Below are 18,163 nucleotides of genomic sequence, written 5' to 3' on the forward strand. Positions count from 1 at the left end.
CGTTTCCATTAATCATAGAGGCCAGTTTCTTCCAACGGGGTTGCGTTCTTGTGACATTAATTTATACATGAGGACTGCTCAAGTCAAATCCATCAGTCAGTGTTAATATTGATCATTCAGCCGCACAGCTGATGAATACTTTATGTGCTGCTGGTATGTTGGCAAACATGACTGCTCCACGCTGCTTTGCACACGTCTTACATTAAGTCATGTGTCAAACCAATTCATCAGATAAGCTCTCAATGTTATTTAAACATTTATTCAAGTCAAGCTTCTCAAATGTGACATATTGTTTTAACTTCTGTCTTCAGTATACTTCATTAGGCAACACAATTCAAATACATGTTCAGGTAATATTAACTGCATGATTTATATCTTGCCTGGAGACATGGATTAATCTGCATAGGTCCTAAGTTACAAAAAAAATGTTTTTTTATATATTTGTGCAGCATTACAAGAGTCCAAGATGTTTTAATGACAGAAATGATCACATAACATAACTTGGGCTTTTGGCCTATTTATTTTGAGTTTGATTCCTTAATTCAAAACAAATTATTGCTGGTCTCTTAAGGCTGAGGTTTAAATACTCTCTCAGGAAAGCCTTAAAGTGTTTGATTTAAAAAGTGTGTTGTGGCTGTCCAGAGGGAGGGGGTGTTCACATTTTGCAATTTCAAAAAGCATCCACAAGTCGACGGTGTTCCTCGGAGAGAGGAGAGAGAGAGAGAGAGAGAGAGAGAGAGAGAGAGAGAGAGAGAGAGAGAGGAGGAGAGGGAGGAGAGGGAGGCAGCCGGGGTGTGAGGGAGAGAGTCACACAGCCTCCAAAACCACTGTCACAGGGTCGGCAGTGTGTGCGCTGTTGAAGAACCGATTTCTATTTTTTTGTACATTGTCCATTCTCGGGCTTTCTTTTGTTGTCAAGTTTTAAATCCGGATTCAAGTATGTCAATGTCTGCAACAGAGTCTCCGTCTATTTCTTTTGGATCTTTGTTCGTTTTGGTAGGATTCATCATCATCTCGGGGAAAATCGACTCATATCTCATCTGAAGCCTGTTGGGTCTGAATGCACAGCAGATCGGGTGGAGGTGAGATGCTACAGGAAGACTATGATGCGCACCCCGTCCGTCACTGGCCGCTGTTTTTGGCTCCGTGAGCTCGGCTGTCTGTTCTGCTGTGCCTTTACGCGCTGAGAGGAGCAGAGGGGAGAGGAGAGGAGAGGAGAGGAGAGGAGGGGAGAGGAGAGGCTTCCCCCGTCAGCTGAATCACGCTTCACCACTGAGTTGATTGACTGATCTGAGAAGAAGAAGAAGGAGGAGGGACGCAGGAGGGACAGGGGTAGACCATCCAAAAAAAAAAAAGCAGTATCTAGAGCGGCTGACTGACTGAGCTTCAGAGGGAGACGAGGGGAGTCACTGGACCTTTTGGATATTTGTGCGGGGGGGTTGGTGGGGGGGTGGTGAGAGAAAAATGCTGCCTTCCCAGGAAGCATCCAAAATCTACCATGACACCTACATGCGCAACTCCCGGGCCATTGGGGTCCTGTGGGCGATCTTCACTATCTGTTTGGCCATCATCAACGTGGTGGTCTTCACCCAGCCCTACTGGATCGGCGACAGCATCAACACCCCTCACGCCGGCTACTTCGGCTTGTTCCACTACTGCGTGGGCAACGGGAACTCCAACAGGGAGCTCTTGTGCCAGGGCACCTTCTCTGAATTCAGCTCCATCCCGTCGGGAGCTTTCAAGGCGGCCTCCTTCTTCGTGCTGATGTCCACGGTGCTCATCATCAGCTGCATCGGCTGCTTCGCCCTCTTCTTCTTCTGCAACACCGCCACGGTCTATAAGACGTGCGCCTGGATGCAGCTGCTATGCGGTAAGGATGGAAGACACTTAGTTTGTTTGTTTGTTTTTTTTTTGCTTAAGAGAATGTATTTGTGAATGGAAAGTCCATTGGGTTAAGATGAGCATCGCAAATATCGTGAAAAATCCCCGTATATTGTTTTAGTACACTTTGTTTCTTTATCAGAAATGTCTCCATCGCCTCAGTCCACCAAAGGATGAGCGCAGCGGGAGCGCATCGCTCATTCTGCGCACGAACACTACACGGGGGACTTGCTTCTTATCAGCAGCTGCACCCCCACCATCTCAACCCCGTCTCCCGTGGGAGCGTGCAGGGGGCTCCCCTTAGCCAACAATAGAGCTGAAATTTGATCTTACACTTGTATGAGGGCCAAATCAAAAGAGGAGGTCTCCAAAAAAAATGTATCCGTCATGCACAGTCAGGTGTTACTTGGTGACCTGCAAAAGATAGAAATCCTAATTATTCTTCATCAACCATCAGTAAGATGTTTTTGCAGCCTTGATGACAGACTCTGGGTCTTTGCCACAAAAAAACCCCATCATTCTGACACTGCCTATTCAGTTTCACCCAGCTGGCTGAGATAATGTGTAATTGTATGGAATTATGATAATCAAGTGCCTTCAGCAGTGTTGCATCAAAGATCACAGCTTCTATTTTGGTTGCCATTTCTGCCTAAGAGATTAGCCTTCATTATGCATGATCCGCACATGCATTCCAGTAATGTATCCCCAACTCAGCGCGTTCATTCATCTGTGCACAACTGGAAAACACTCCATGTAGAGGCTGTATTGTGTATGTAATTGTATTAGGGGGTTGCAATACGCTGTCAGATAACTTGATTAGAGACGCACATTTGGAATTAAGACCCCGTTTGCATGTGGACCAGAAAGTGAGAGCTGATCAGTCTTTTCAATATTGAGGTTTTTCTTTTTGAACTTTGTCCACAGCATGCTCCCCAGTGAACAGATTCGACCAGAACACAGCGAGAAAAAGTTGTAGATAGTGAGTGTTGCACTGTACTCCTCTGTTCATCAACAGTTGACTTTATTTTGCAAAGGTTCCTCACATGCAAAATGTTCTTTACATATTGCAATTACATTCCAGGCTAAACCCAGTGTTCTTCTACTCACAGTCAAATTTCAGTCTTTGGACCAGAATGAAATCTATTTCTTCAGCTCAAAGCTCATTCAGCTCATAGTTTCTGTCGTTGTTTGTTATCTAAACATGTGCTACAAGGCTTTCATCTGTCTGGGCATTCAAGATCTCACTATTGTCTCCAGCTATTTTCACTGTAGGCTGACATAGTGTGACACTCAGGGAAGACTCATGCGGACCAGTCCGTATTGTTAACACTTTTAAAATACTGTATCTTTATTGTAAACATGAATTTCAAGCAAACGTTAAAGCTGGCAAAAGCTCAAAGCCTTAACTGATCCAAAACTATCGTAGGCTGTGTCACCTTTTACTCACTTTTACTACAAAAATGTAAAAAGGAAAATCCGCTAGCTTATTTCTTATCTTAAGATAGCTGAAAGAAAAATAACACTCAAATTAAGAAGTTTAAAGCCTCTGCACAGTGTGTCTTTTTAGTGCAGAGTATGCCAGCGTAATGTAATTTTACTCAAGGAGCATTAATGAGTTATCTCGTGCTTCTGAGAGGCTTGGCTATGAAAAACCTGTAAACCATGTGCAACATGTTCTTCTTCTTCTTCTTTTAAGTTCAGCTTGGGCAGGTCCCCAGAGGAATCCTGGCTGAGTAGAACCATCTACTGACAATTAGAGAAAAAGTAGGATATAGAAAAGGACAACCTGGACAATGAGAACGTTCTTTTGGTTCTTTTATTTACAGAAAATGAGTACACGTATTTGCACAAGCTCACAAATATGTATCTTCAAATGCAGAATATTATTTCTTTTTAGTGCATCCAAAACACAATTTCCCTTTACGTGCATGAGCTCAGATGTAACAGATGCATGTACCTTTGTGTGTGTGTGTGTGTGTGTCCCAACACGGAGCACTAACACAGATTGTATCAATTCAAGTGGAGCCAAAAGTGTCTCCTGCAAGCTGAGTCGACATCAAAGAATCCCCCTGGCGATTTCATAATCACACAAACTGCTAATGAGCTGGACGTGATGCAGAGCAAACTGGTCCCAAGTGTGTTTAAAAAAGGTGCACGGTGTTCTGGCATGAGGGAGATGGGTTTTTTCACTGTGTTGAATTTCGACGTTTTGATGACGCTTTCTGTGGAGTTTGTTGTTGATTATTTCACAAATCATCACCCCAGTGTTCTCACTGACCATCTACGTGGTTTGTGTGTGTGTGCACATGTGTGTGTGTGTGTGCACGTGTTGAGGAAGGAGGTTGATGCAGCATCTGTAGCATTGTTGTTTGTTGTTTTTTAATTAAAAAAAAAGATAACTGAATGAAAAGAACTACAAGAATCCAGACCAATTTTCAGGCCAAATCCCGAAACATCATTCTTTAGTCTCAGACCTGCATTTCCTCAAAATGAGATGCTCCTCCTCCCGGGGTGATCCCTTCAATAAGTTCAGTTCCATTTCAGGCTTCATTTCCAACTCTGTCCATCTTGCCAGTTTCACCGGCACGATTCTATTTCCCACCGACACATCGACTACCAGCTGTAACTTAGAGGTGTGAACGTGTGAACAGACTTCATGCATTAGTTTAACACTTTTCTTTGTCATTTGTTTATGATTATAACAGTTTTCCTCTTGCTGTTGCGTTTCAGTTCTGCCGTGTGGTTTGGTTGCTGAGTTTGGGCTTCTGCTTAAATATTGCGAGGGCGGAAAAATAACACATGATTAATCCTGTTTGAATATGTAGGGAATCACGATGCCAATGAACGATCGTCTCCAGCGGTCCAGAAAGCTTCACTTCATGCTCTGATAACTCAAAAGTATACGGACTCATCCATAAAGGCTATTTCTCCCCGTCTCGTGATGCCCCCTTAACTGGCAAGCAAATCATGTCGTGTTTTTCTGACAGTTTTTTGAAAGCTGGCTTGAGCTCAGCTGTAAGTTCAGTGATCTATAAAAGATAGGCCCCATAGGTGGTTTGCTGGGTCAGTGTGAAATAGTGCAGTGCAGACAAGTTCTTTGAAAAAAATATCGACTTCGTGCTCCAGAGGTGCCAGAAAAAAAGCCCAAATGGATAACTTCATTCCCCCAGACAAAAAACACATTTTTTTTAAGGTGTTGACAATATAAATACTCCACTGTCTGACACTTCATCACGAGGACCTTATTGAATGACGGCATATTTTTGCAGAATTAAGGCCAAGTAGATGTTTGATTTTAAAGACTGAAAGGTTTCACACATTTAGTTTGTTTGCTCTGGTCCGAGTCATTGGACGAATTTGTTACATCTTTCCATAATTACCTCAAGTTTGGTCACAAGGGAACATTTACAAGCAGACTAATATGTGTGATGCGTGCGGGAAACAAAGACCAGTTGACTTCTGCCTCGCTGTGGTTGCTCCAAAGCTGCTTTCCGATTTCAAAATGGACAGACGGCCACACGGATTGGTGTTGGCGCTGCTCATCAGTTTTTATATTGTTTGCATTTATCACTGTTGGTAAATTTTGGTGTTCTTGTGTGTTGTTAAAAGTTGTGAGCTTAACCAAATCTCTATGAGCACCTCCTTATGAATCCACATCTGTCCACGATTCATCATTCTGCTGTTGTTGTAGCAGTAAAAGGCTAACAATCCTACCCACGATGCACTGCACACCTGGCTACCGTAGCTGGTTTAATATGAACTAATATGAACTGGTTAATATGTCTACACTCCTGCACTTTAACTTATGTCAGTACTGTCCATTTACTACTCTGTTTGTGCACATTTACATTTAATCTTTCATATTTAATCTAACTATTTAAGACTAGTAATGCTAAATTAAATCCTGGTTGTATATATTCTCATTCTTAGTTTTGATATTTTTAGTGCTTATTTACTTTGTATTTAATATTATATTGTGTTTAAATTTGCTAACTTTGTGTTTTTTACTCATATTGTGTGTTTGGACAACCTGCTGCTGTAACACCACAATTTCCCAGTTTGGGATCAATAAAGTAATTCTATTCTATTTAATCCAAAAAAAAGTGCAAACGTGTCAGTGTGAACACAGAGCTCAGGACAACAAAACAAAGGGAGTTGGACTTCACCCTTTTTAAAAAGTTGTTGCTCAAGAATATACTTAGTTCGGATATATTTCTAATCTGCTACACTAATGTTCAAAATGTTGCATATTATACCTTTAATAACATCGATGTAGGAAGTGCTGTCCCATTTTTAACAGGCATGAATCAATCTTTATCCTGGATTAAAGTTATTGTAGAAGAAGCAATTCACAAACTTTAGTGACCTTACATGATGTCATGAGGAAGCTGATAATATCAAAATGGAGACTGACAAGTTGCAACAGGTAACTCGATGGTTTAGGAGTCTGTTCTTCAGTTAGACCTTAAGGTTAGTTTTAGTGTGTGTCCATAGTAACATGCTAACCAAAGTTAGCCTCAAGCACCTAAATGTTTACCGTTGAAACACCGAAAGAATTGGAGGTGAGATTTGAACTGTCAGTTTTAGTTCTTGTTAACAATAGCCTCAGGAGGGAGATGTTTACTGACGTTCAGCAAGTGCTGGAGCTTATGTAAAAGTAGAACTCGAGCTAGTTCAACATGATAAAGTTCATCCAATTTATGCATGTAGATATACTGATGTTGAAATAACTTTAGCCACTTAAAGACCAGAGTTAGTTGGACATGGAGGCTCAGTGGTAGAGACTCAACTCAACTGTACTTATCGAGCACTCGACACACAACACAGTTCATCCAAAGTGCTGAACATCGCATATAGAAAAAAAAACAATGCAATTAGAAAGTAACATACAAGGACAACAACCATAAAAATGAAAGAAGAGGTAACAATTATGTACAGTGTAACGCAAAACATAAAGAGCTATGGATCCTTGAGTTTGAGGAGTTATTGAACATTTAAGGCAATTGAGTAGAAATGTGTTTTCAGGTGAGTTTTAAAAATACCAATAATGGTTGAGAGACGTGTTTGGAGGTAAAGAGTCCCACAATTGTTGTCCGGTAATAGAAAAAGCCTGATTCCCATAACACCTTGTCCTGGATCTAGGCATTGACAGGGTGTTTTTTTTTTTTTTTGGTAGGTTGGGGGTTCGATTCCCAGCTCCTGCAGTTACATACCTACGTGTCCTTGGGTAAGACACTTAACCCTAATGTTGCTCCCGCTGCTTCTTCAACGGCGTATAAATGTGTATGAATGGATGAGTTGATACTGATGGAGCCTCTGCTGTCAGTGCAGTCAGTGCATAATAAAGTCAGACTTATATTAACAACGGAAATATCAGGAAACCTGTCCACAGAAAGTTTTGGTAACATGACAAAGACGTACAAAAATGGCCCAAAGTTTGGAATCAACACATGAAACTTTATTTTTACTTTACACAGCGTCAAGGTTAAGTCGTGGCTATGATACATCCTTTATGTATGAGGGGCCGTTCAGGCCATAATTCATTCTGGCCAGAATAAATAATGGCCTGTACAGCTCCTCATATGTGTGTGATTGTTGTGCTTAGAGTTAGCTCATTTCTATTGTAGCAGCCCTCGACCAAGACAACATGTGAGGAAGCGTGGAGTTCGACTGATGCGATTTATTTATTTCATTTCGAGCACCGTGAAACGAGAAAAAAGGCAAAATAAAGCCAAAATTAACATTCAGGAAACAGTGTGTTCCAATTCATTGCAGATATATAAATATTTACGATTCATTCCTAAACAAACATTTCACGGTGCAACATTTAACTTTAAACAAACACAAACAATAACATCCACATCACAACAGGCCTGATTCAAAGACACAACGCATCACATTAAACACTTACAACAATATTGCACAATCCCTCATATCCCAATTCATTCATAAATCATTCAATTAACACCTTCCCAAATTACGCACGTACCTCGCTCCGCTTGCCAAGGGTCCATAAACCTTCGAACCTTCGTGCTTAAACCATAAAACCCTGTTTTAGTATCGCGTTTGGAGCAAACAAACAATTGACCATTACAAACAAATTAGCCGTGCACATACCGTAACTCTGCTCAAGCCCCCCCCTGCCTGCTCGCTGTGAGTGACAAGCCGAGTGTGAACCGTGCGCTAAAAGGTGTAATTCATGTTCCGGGGTGGAGCAACAACAAACAACCCAAATAGGCTCCTTTGGCCACTTACATTTATTATGCAGAGAGAGTACCCTGTTTGCTTTCCTTCTGTTATCAGCTCAAGAGGCGAAGAGGAGGAGGGACGCTGCACAGAGGCAGAAAAAGATGTTTTTATTCATGAAAGATTGGATAGTTACATTAATTGATAAAGATGTACAATGGAACACCTTGTCTTGAAATCTAAATCTACTTTTCATGTGACAGTATTTCATAAAGCCTCATCAGACGTCCTTTAAACGAGCTTACTCTGAGGTCTACTTTTAGATCTCCAGCTGTGATTGAGGGGAAATCCTTTCTCTCCACATCTGCTGTGACAAGACAAGAGCAGCATGCAACAAACATCTTTATTTTGATTTTTCATCTCCATCAGAAGATCTCTACGCAGAAAGCACTCTGATTCCATGATTTCAAAGGGGTACGGAGAAGAGTATCAGTGGCAAAGAAAGACGATGAATGCTAACAGGCATGAGAGAACAAGATCAAATGTGAGTTAAGAAGACGGGGTAATTAAAGAAGTAAAGGAATCCTGGCAGATAAGCAAAAGGATTGAAGACGTGCGTGGTGTGTGTGCTGCCTGCTGAAGCCGCTTTAATGCAGAGCTAATCTCCAATCATGATGGAGACTGCCCGGGGTATCACATCACAGCAGCCCTCTCTGCGTACCCATAATCCTCCGTTCCCTCCCCAGAGGTTTAGCCTCAGCCAATTATTCTCCATACCATGCAGAACCCATCATCACTGACACATCAGACCATCAAGGCTTCCTCGCTCAATTATACTGTCAGAGATAGCAGAGGTAAGAAGAGAGGGATGCTGGGATGCGTTCAGTACTGTGACATGCTGTTTGAGACAATCGTTGCCCAAAATCATTATCTAAAAATGTAGATATTTTTTAAAGTAAAACCTATGATAAGATGTTTTAGATCCAGCAACATGCCTCCTATTGCGAAGCTCTTCATCCTCTTTTTATATCTGATTGAAGCCTGAGTCGTTATGTTGTCGTTATGTACCCATGTTTCTGGGTTATCAGTCCTTTCATACTGTATTTACATTTCAACAATTCAGTTCATGTGTAAGTGACCTCTCAGGAACACCTTGAGGGAATATCTTCAGATTAGGTGTCAACATCGATTTGCAGTCAGTGACATACCGAAGGGAATTTGTCTTTAAACGGTCAAGGTCACTCTGATCCATGGGTCATGTTAACCACATGTTTTGTTGTATCTTTGGTCGAATTTCTTCCGGAAAAATCTGGAGGTTACCGATCTTTTTGACTGATCAGAATACCGAGGCTGCACTTATAATAATTTACAATGACATTCAGAAAACATCTGCACCGTAGTGTCCATGGACAGAATGGCCAGAGAAGATGACTCAGTCTAAACAACTTGTGCTCCAGCTCACCTTTCCACTCTCCTCAACACACACATATATATATATATATATATATACACGTATATACATATATATATATATATATGTATTTGGACACTAAAGTGAATAGTGGATGCATCTGTCTGACAATGGACTTACAAGTGGCGCACATACCACCTTCATGGCTTTTTTCCACGAGTTGTTTTTGGTCTGAACAACAGCAAGACAACTTATAACCGAGGGTTCCAGTGTTTTTGTGCCCTGCACAGATATGTTGTCCTTTTTAGAGAATACCGTTATTTGTCTAAAGCAATAATTCAGTGACAGTATCGAGTGAATACTTGCTTAGGTAAGCCAAAAGCTAAGATACCTGCAATCGTAGTGGTGCAGCAGCCTCCTGCTCCATTCCTCAGGACTCTACCTGCAGCTGTCTTCTTCTCCCCTGCATATACAGTCTCACCAGGGGAGGAATGGATTACAGGAGTTTTGTAGTAAAAGCACCTTTACAGTTCAAGTAAGAGTACAAGAAACCAGTTCAGCAACATGGACGAGTATTTTCATAATAAAAACAACCACTTTCCTTTGGATGCCCAAACAGTAGGTGTTTTTTTTAAGCTCCGAGTGAACACCCTTGTTCCCTGAATTTAAAATGTTCACGTCAGATATTCAGTATTGATTGAAGTGCTAAATATCTGGAGCTAAGCGGTGATAGTATTTCTGCATGTGCATTATGTCTGTGTGTGAATGAGGAAGCGGCCTAATGGGATTGGAGCTGTGCCTAATACCCGGGCTGGGTGCAGATGATAGTTTAATCAGCTCTGCACTGGAGCTTCTCCTGGCCGCTCTGTCGCCCTGTGAAGGAGCTCTGTAGTGCAGCAGGATGCCAGCTGACTGCAGGACGTCCCAACAGACGCCTGCACAGTCAGAAACACCAGAGGGACAGCTGCTCTGCACCTCACCAAATGACCACGCCAATACCTCAACTTACACAGCGAGAGGAGATAGAACTGTTTACCATGAAATGCACCTTCAAATGTTGTAAGCAGAGACAATTCAAAGCTTTAGCACGGTGTTCTTAGAAATGGAATTACACATTTTGTTACGCGTGGCTACCCCGACTTTCTGCTGTGTCTTGCTTCTTTTCCTGATTATTTGCTGGACCGACTCTGGGAATATCCTCTCCTGCTGATCTCAGCAACACAGCCCTTATTTTAACACGAGTTTACTTTCTCGGTTGTTCTCAGGGAGCGGGTAATGAGAGAATGAAGGATAGAGAAATAAGGACAACAAGAGAAACTGCCACGCCTGCAGCTGGCTCGACTTGTTTGAGTGTAATTAGCCCACATTCAGAGAAAGCAGAGAGCACAAACCCTTCCAGATCTCACACACAATCTTATCTTCTCTTTTCATAGTTTTGTGCTTTTTGTGTCAAACCTCTGAGATGGGAATTGACATTGATTGTACAAAAGTACAGCCAAGTTCTTGACAGGGGTTTCTCAATACTCTGATACAAAGTTCTGCATCTAACACATTTACTACGATCGTTTCTGCTTCATTATGAACTTTTTTCTTTTTCTTTTTCAAAATAAAATTCTAAGTTAAACAGGTACAATCTAAAAGCTTTCTTCGGTTTTTTTCAAACCCATCGTGAATTTGCATCTTTTAGCTTCTTTTCTTGGTTTTCTGGCCTTGCTTGATTATAAGTGTTGGTTCCAGTCAATACCTTTAAGTTCTGATACGCCGAAAATATATCCATACCATGCCAAAAACTTGAGCTATCTTGTGAAAAAAGTCAACTTTCAAACAGTGATGTAGATGTTGAAGGGACCAAAGGAGACAACGTGGTCTGACATTTTACAGGTTGCCAGGAGCGAAACTTTAAATAAATACTTGACTGCTGTGAAAAAAATTAAAAGTCAGTCATATCAGGTTTTGTCGATCATATTTACTTAGTGGCTCAAAAATAACTTTATTCCAACCCTGAAATAAACTATTCATGTTGATACACTAAACTAACTGCACCATGTCCTTTTAAACTCACAAGTAATTGTGTTACGTCATTCAATCCCAAAAATATCAAACAGCACAACAACAAGAGTGAGTGCTGACTTATGGGGCCTCCTTAGGGGGGGCGGGGGGGGTTTCCGTCATTGAAAACTTTGCACTTTGTGAGCCACTGCTGTTGTTTAAACTCTGGCAGACCTGGGGGGCCCTCGGCAAAAATCAATTGGCTGGCCCTCCAACCAGCAGGCCAACAAGAGTGAGTTCTGTCAGATGAGAACCCCTTAGGGAGGTTTCCTACCGTCACTGCAAAATTTGCACATTTATTAGAAATAATGTTGGGCCTAGGGTCGGGATGAGTTTCATTCCAAATGCTTTGTCATCTGTATTGATGCTGAGGGTCTACCTTCCCAAGTCGCAAACCAAGAGAACAATGTTACGCAACACATGACGCACACTAAATTCTCGTCTGAAAAGGCTCAAGTCGTTCTGCTCTAATGAGCCCTCGCTGAGTGTTTATTCTGAGGTGACCCGAGACATTTGTGACGCCGACTGTGGATTCTAATCTGGTGTTTGGTTGGAGGCAGATGATGATACAAGAGCGAGCCGCTCTGTCTGTTTGACCTCTTAGACTACAGGTCACTGGACCCACTGAATCCTAACATTTCATGTTTTAAAAAAAAAAAACCTGTCTCCACGAACTTAAGGAGCTATTTCAGGAAGCTTGCTATTCTGAGAGCATTTTTGTGTCTTTCTGACAAAAAAATCACCAGTTTGAATAATCCTGTAATGTTCTGTATTAATGTAAAACAAACAGAAACGTAGGTTATAGATCTAAGAGTGTGTGCATTTGTGTCATCAGCTCAATCCATCCAGCATCATTGTGTCACTGAAGAGCTTCTCCGGCTCGTTAGTGCTCGACCTTTATCGGGGGGGATTTTAGCGAGGCTATCATGGATCACTCTCCCACACAATATGTGACACATTTTGTCGCGTCCTTTAATTCGGTTTAGATCTCTGGAAAATTAAGTGGAGCAGAAAGTGCGATGTTGACGAAGAAATCAGTCATCGGAGTTGTAAAGAGCACGAGATGGAGCGTTCAAATCAAGTGGAAAATGTTCATGCCCGTTCATTTAAAAAAAATAATCTAATGACATCACTGACAGCAATAAAGGAAGTGAATTTACCTCACAGGAACTCACAGGATAAACTCGGTCATTGAGTGTGGGCGAGTGCACACAAGAGCAGGGAGACAGGGAGGTGTGTGATTGGTTCATCAGATTGGTACCTCATGGCAGACACTGGTCGAAGGTTTTTACACACTTACGACTGCTTTCTTTCCTTTTTCCGAGCACATGAGTTATTAATTTCTGTCAGGACCTAAAGGCAATTTCAACCAAAATCTGAAAAAGTTTATCTGGATGACATTGTATTAAATGACCAACCCTGCCTTTAAAGGCTAACTTTAGTTTAACAGACATAACTCAAAGTGGAGAAAATAGATTATTTTGGCCTGTGGATTTATACTTTACAGAGTATTTGGGTCAGCAGGACAGCGTTTGTCAGAATGAATGAAAATAACCCACTGTGTGTGTGTGTGTGTGTGTGTGTGTGTGTGTGTGTGTGTGTGTGTGCGTGTGTGTGCAAGTGTGCTGCCTGTATGGAGTCGTGTATTTGTGTGTGTGCGCGTGTTTTGGGCAATGAAGCAGCATGTCACTCGGTGCATTTAATGTGTTTGTAATAGACTGAACCACTGTGAGCTCGTGCTAACCGCGTTAATTGTGAGTAGAGGTCAAATCAAATCTCTTCCTGTTTTTACGTCTGTGTTCAGCAGCAGCAGAACTGTTTCAAGAAATACAGTGAAACACTTCGGCATTCATGCTGTGTTTATTTTATGCACTGTGCTGCTTTGCTCTTTCTTTCACAAGCCCAGACAGAGTGTCAGTGTTTGTAAGTAACACAGCTTTGCTATATGCAAATAACCAACCTCATTATGAGAGCATTGTGAGATAAACTTTATATTCAAGGAGTCAAATGTGTGCTACACTGAGCTTTATGAATGACGCGTATGGATTCTGCTGTGGACTAAAGTCTATACCAAAGGCACGTTTTGTGATTGTACACAGAGATGGCATGTTTTGTCAACCGCTGGAAGAAAGTTGGCCAGCGGTGACTTGCTGTCAATACACATCAGAGAGTTATGGACCATCTGTCAGCAGCTGCTTGGGGGCCCCATGCAGGCCAGTAGGGGCCCCCCCAAGAGCTGACAAACTTTATAAACCACAGCACTGGCTAAAAATGTTTCAGAGTTTGCAATGACAGCTGGAAACCTCCCTAAGGGGGCCCCCATCTGACAGCATCCACTCAAAGAATAGTGCATAACGACGCTGTTAAATCCCTAAATATGGAAGAGAGACACCTGAGAATACATAACATTTGGCTGGCATTACATCACGATGTTTGTTCTTCTTTTTATTGTTGACTTGTTGACAAGTTTACATTTCACAATTATTATTATTATTTTTTTTATTTATTTTTTTTATTTTACAGGGACATTGCATATTAATAAACATTTCGGTAAATATGCCAGCGTTAGCGAAAAGGTTAATTTTTATCTGTTGTCCCTGGCCAGATTTTATAAAAGGCTCCCTAAAAAAAAAAAATAATAATAAAAATCTCAGATTATTTATGACTTCCTGGCGATGAATGCTGGTTGGAGGGTCCCTCTGTTTATTTTTGCCTGGAGGCCCTGACAGACTCCAGGACCGCCCCTGTTGTGTTGATACCGTTGTGTAGTCCTTTGGCTATCTCTGTATTATATAACTCATTGTCATGACAACACACTGTCTGCTTTAGTGTGCGTCTGTCTCTTCATTATGTCGACATATTTGTGCAGTTTGAACACAGATATGTATTTTAGTTAAACCCCCCCCTCCCACACACACACAAAACCCCACCCCTCTGTCTCATAGGTCCAACCAGTTGCCACAGCAACCCTGCCTCCCTTTCCTTCCTCATCTCCTCACCCCTATAGCCCTCTCCTCTCTCTCTCTATCTCTATCTCTTCCTGTCTCCCTTTCACCGTCTACTCTTCATCTCATTCTGTCAGCATTGTTTTCCATCCAGCAGACTCGATCCTCCTCTTTTGTTTCTGCTCTTCCTCCCTCTTGAAATGATCACGACTCGCTTCTAATGTGAAGAAAAATTCAGCGTGTGTCTCTCTACATGTGTACTGATTCATGATGCAGTCGTGTTGTGCTGACGGTTGCAGTCGCGCTGCTCGGGGGAGAATTGGTTGTTGTGTATCAGCCGGTGCTGCATGTCAATTATTGAGGAGCCAAACATGCATGAAAATATTACACACACACACACACACACACACACACACACACACACACAAACAAACACACACACACACACACACACACACACACACACACACACACACACACACACACACACACACACACACACACACACACACACACACACACACACACACACACACACAAACCCTTCCACTCAGATCACCTCACTGCTGCTCGCTTGGTCTAAAACAAACACACACAAACACACCTAATGCCCCTGAGGCTTCATCTGTACTCAAACTTTTTCATTTAGGGAATACAAAAGTTGACTGTGTCCGCACACACTTGTGAACCCCAGCCAACCCCGAATTTTTAATTTAGTCAGAGCAGTCACAATGTTTCTGAGCCAAACTGAGAGGCTGAAGGGGTCCAGGCCTGTTCTCTGCAGACGAGTGTTTCTCAGCAGATGTTCACGTAAAGAAATCTGCTTCAGGCTGATGATAGCTTGTCGCACAAAGTCTTAAAAAAAAAAAAAACATTTGAAAAGGCAGTATTCAGAGCAGTCTGAAGCCTGAACTTTTAATTACAAGGTTGAATTCCACTTATGATTGTTAATTAATTTCTGATAGTGTTGCAGTGCTGGAAATCAGTCTCGACCGCTTTTTGAGGGTCTCTGTCTCCTCTCGGAATCAAAAGCATTTTACTCGGTCTTGTCTCGGTCTCAGACTGGATTTTAAATCAAGACCAGTCAGGACTCAAGACCACCACTGACTATTTTTTCCACAACATTACTGTAATTAGAAGAAGCATTTCTAAAAAAGACAAATAACTTTTCTATCCCCCGGTTAAAGCCACAACCTTCTTTTAAGTCTAAACAAAAGGATGAAACGTCTCGAACAAACGATGGACGTCTGCGTGAAGCAGAGGAACAAATCAAGGAGTTCTAAGACGAGGCCTTCACAGGTGATTTTAATTTGTCCGCAGCTCGACCTCTTCACCTTTTTCTTTGTTTGAACATTTTGTATCATCCTGGAAAGTGACATCGAAGTTTCAGTTCTTTGTCCTCAAACAAAAAACCGCAGCTGCTCGACTCTGGCAGAATATTCTTTAAGTTACGCTCTAAGTGAGTGAAACGCCCGCTGCACTCAAGTTGATGATTTTTCAGTGATATTTATGGTCTTGGCTTTGACTTGGTCTCTGAGCACTCTGGTCTCAGGTCTCACTCATGTCTTTGTCGCGGTAAGTGTGGTCATGACTGCAACACAACTTTTTGAACGTGCAACTTTGTTACATCCCATATAAAACCAGAGCCACATTTATCACGACCACAATAATCCAGTTCATATCAAACCAGGATTGTTCAGATTGACTTTGAGGTTTAATAAAACACTGGAGTGAAAAAAGCGAGCTGTGTTGTGGCTGTTTGGATTTACAAGACTTTTAAATGTCACTGGAGGTGATAATTAGAGGTCATGTGAAAGTCATCTCAATACATGAAATATTATGCACTACATCATATCATATCCAAAGGTGCAATTTTAAAAAAGCATAACTTATTTCTGGGGTAAGTGTCCATGTCTAGTTGGCTATAATTATCTGTTTTATCACATCTTTGTGTCGGGATGGTGTGAATGTGTTTGTAGTTTCATCTGCTCCGCCTCCTCACGCTCTGTTCAAGTAAGCCTTAAAGGTATCATATACACCATCTGTTTATCTATTTGAATAGCAAAAAAAACAAATATACACTTTGTGAATAAATTGTGGAGTGATGACTTCCTAAAGAGAAGAGTGAAGTCAAACTCCCTCTAGATTTGCTGTTCTGAGCTCTGTGTTCACATGGACAGGACGACGACGCTTCCTTCAGCGTGTTTATGTTTCGCTCAGAGTCTCAAACATGTTTTTATATGTTTTTACACGTGAACCCCACCACATGGGGTTAGAGAGACAGCCCCGCCCAACAAAGGGCCAACCAAGTTGCAAACCACCAAGGGACGCTGTGTTATAACGGAGGGTTGTCACAAGAGCAAAGGAGCAAAGAAGAAGAAAGCGACAGACTTTCTACAGTCTAAAAAGACAACCTCATAACAACTGAATCAGCTTTGAGGTGCATATTTAACTTGAAATTGATAAAAAAAAATCTTGTTTCAGATGTTTATTAGTGCTCATCTTTCTTTCTTTCATAAAAATAGTGAAACAGGACGGGGAAGGTGTGGAGACAGGGGGGAGGAGGGAGCTGAGGGATGAAGGTTAAGCGTACTTAATGTGTGTATTGTTCAGCCTTTCAACTGAGAAATAAGCGCACCATCGTTTTGTTCTGATGGTCAGTTGTATTGATATTATAAATCAATATGTGTGACACCCTGAGGAGTTTAGTAATAAGGCTGAGATTCACATTTATTTGAGTGGAGATAATAAGCTTATGCTTTTACTCACTGTTACTGCTGTCGGTTTATTTTTTTTACTGTAGAGAGAAAAGCTGAAGCACATCCTAAACTGTGAGAGGAGGAGAGAGTCAAGTGAGTGGAAGAGAAGCTACAAAGCACCTCTGCAAAGTATTCTGTCTCAAAAGTGGGATCAAGTCAGTCACAGTTTGCTTCACACGAGTGAACTAACTCACAGACAATCCTTTCTTACACACACACACACGAGCGCAGAGAGAAGTGTGCAGCCGTCCCAGCCTGCCTGACACAGATTTAAACGAGGCTCGATGAATTATTAAGAGTGAGTCTTGTTCACCTCTGTCTGACAGGCAGGGCTAAAAGAAAACCACGGGGGGAACGTAAACTCTTCATACCACACTAAAACTGTTGTGGCTGCTTTCAAACCACACTGCAGAAAACTGTGTGTCATGTTTCCAGCGTGCAAGTAAGGACAGAGGCAACAGGGTTCAATCTCTCGTTGTGTTTCGTATCATACAAAGAAACATAGACCTCTTTGGTATATGCTACACAGAAGTTTGGAAGTGTGAAGCTTTGGATGCAAAAAAAAAAAAAAAAGGACCCTCAGTGTGTCATGCACCCACACACAAGGTACAGCAGCTGCAAGAGGTGCAAAGGGCCTTGATTGAACTCCACATTGAAAAGCATCCACCACACATTCAAAAAGTTTTGAGCAACTTCTCTGAAAAACATGCACACTGGGTGTTGGTTTGGAGCATGGACTTGTCAAACAAAGCAGGACTTTCACCCAGGAGTTGAGGCTCATTATGTTACCAAGGATTTTTAAAGGCAGGGTTGGTCATTTTCTACAGAAACACTTTTTAAGATTCTGATTGAACTTGTCTTTAGGTCCTGACAGACACAAATAACTCATGTGCTCTGTAAAAGGAACGAAGAAAATCGGTCACTTGTATCAG

The 18,163-nt window shown here is 41.7% G+C and overlaps 1 protein-coding gene across 2 annotated transcripts in view; it reads left to right on the forward strand.

Moving 5' to 3' along the window:
• Positions 1–761: 761 nt before the first annotated feature.
• lhfpl4a (LHFPL tetraspan subfamily member 4a) overlaps positions 762–18,163 on the forward strand; it is a 31,965-nt gene continuing 14,563 nt past the window's right edge. The window contains exon 1 of one of the 2 annotated variants that reach the window (XM_020639557.2): positions 762–1,870. In XM_020639557.2, coding sequence (XP_020495213.1) covers positions 1,465–1,870 — 406 coding nt within the window. In that variant the 5' untranslated portion in view covers positions 762–1,464. The remainder of the gene's footprint in view (positions 1,871–18,163) is intronic. The other variant, XM_020639558.2, reaches the window with a different exon arrangement.

This window comes from Labrus bergylta, chromosome 5 (genome assembly GCF_963930695.1).
Source record: "Labrus bergylta chromosome 5, fLabBer1.1, whole genome shotgun sequence".
In the NCBI taxonomy this organism is placed as follows: domain Eukaryota; kingdom Metazoa; phylum Chordata; class Actinopteri; order Labriformes; family Labridae; genus Labrus; species Labrus bergylta.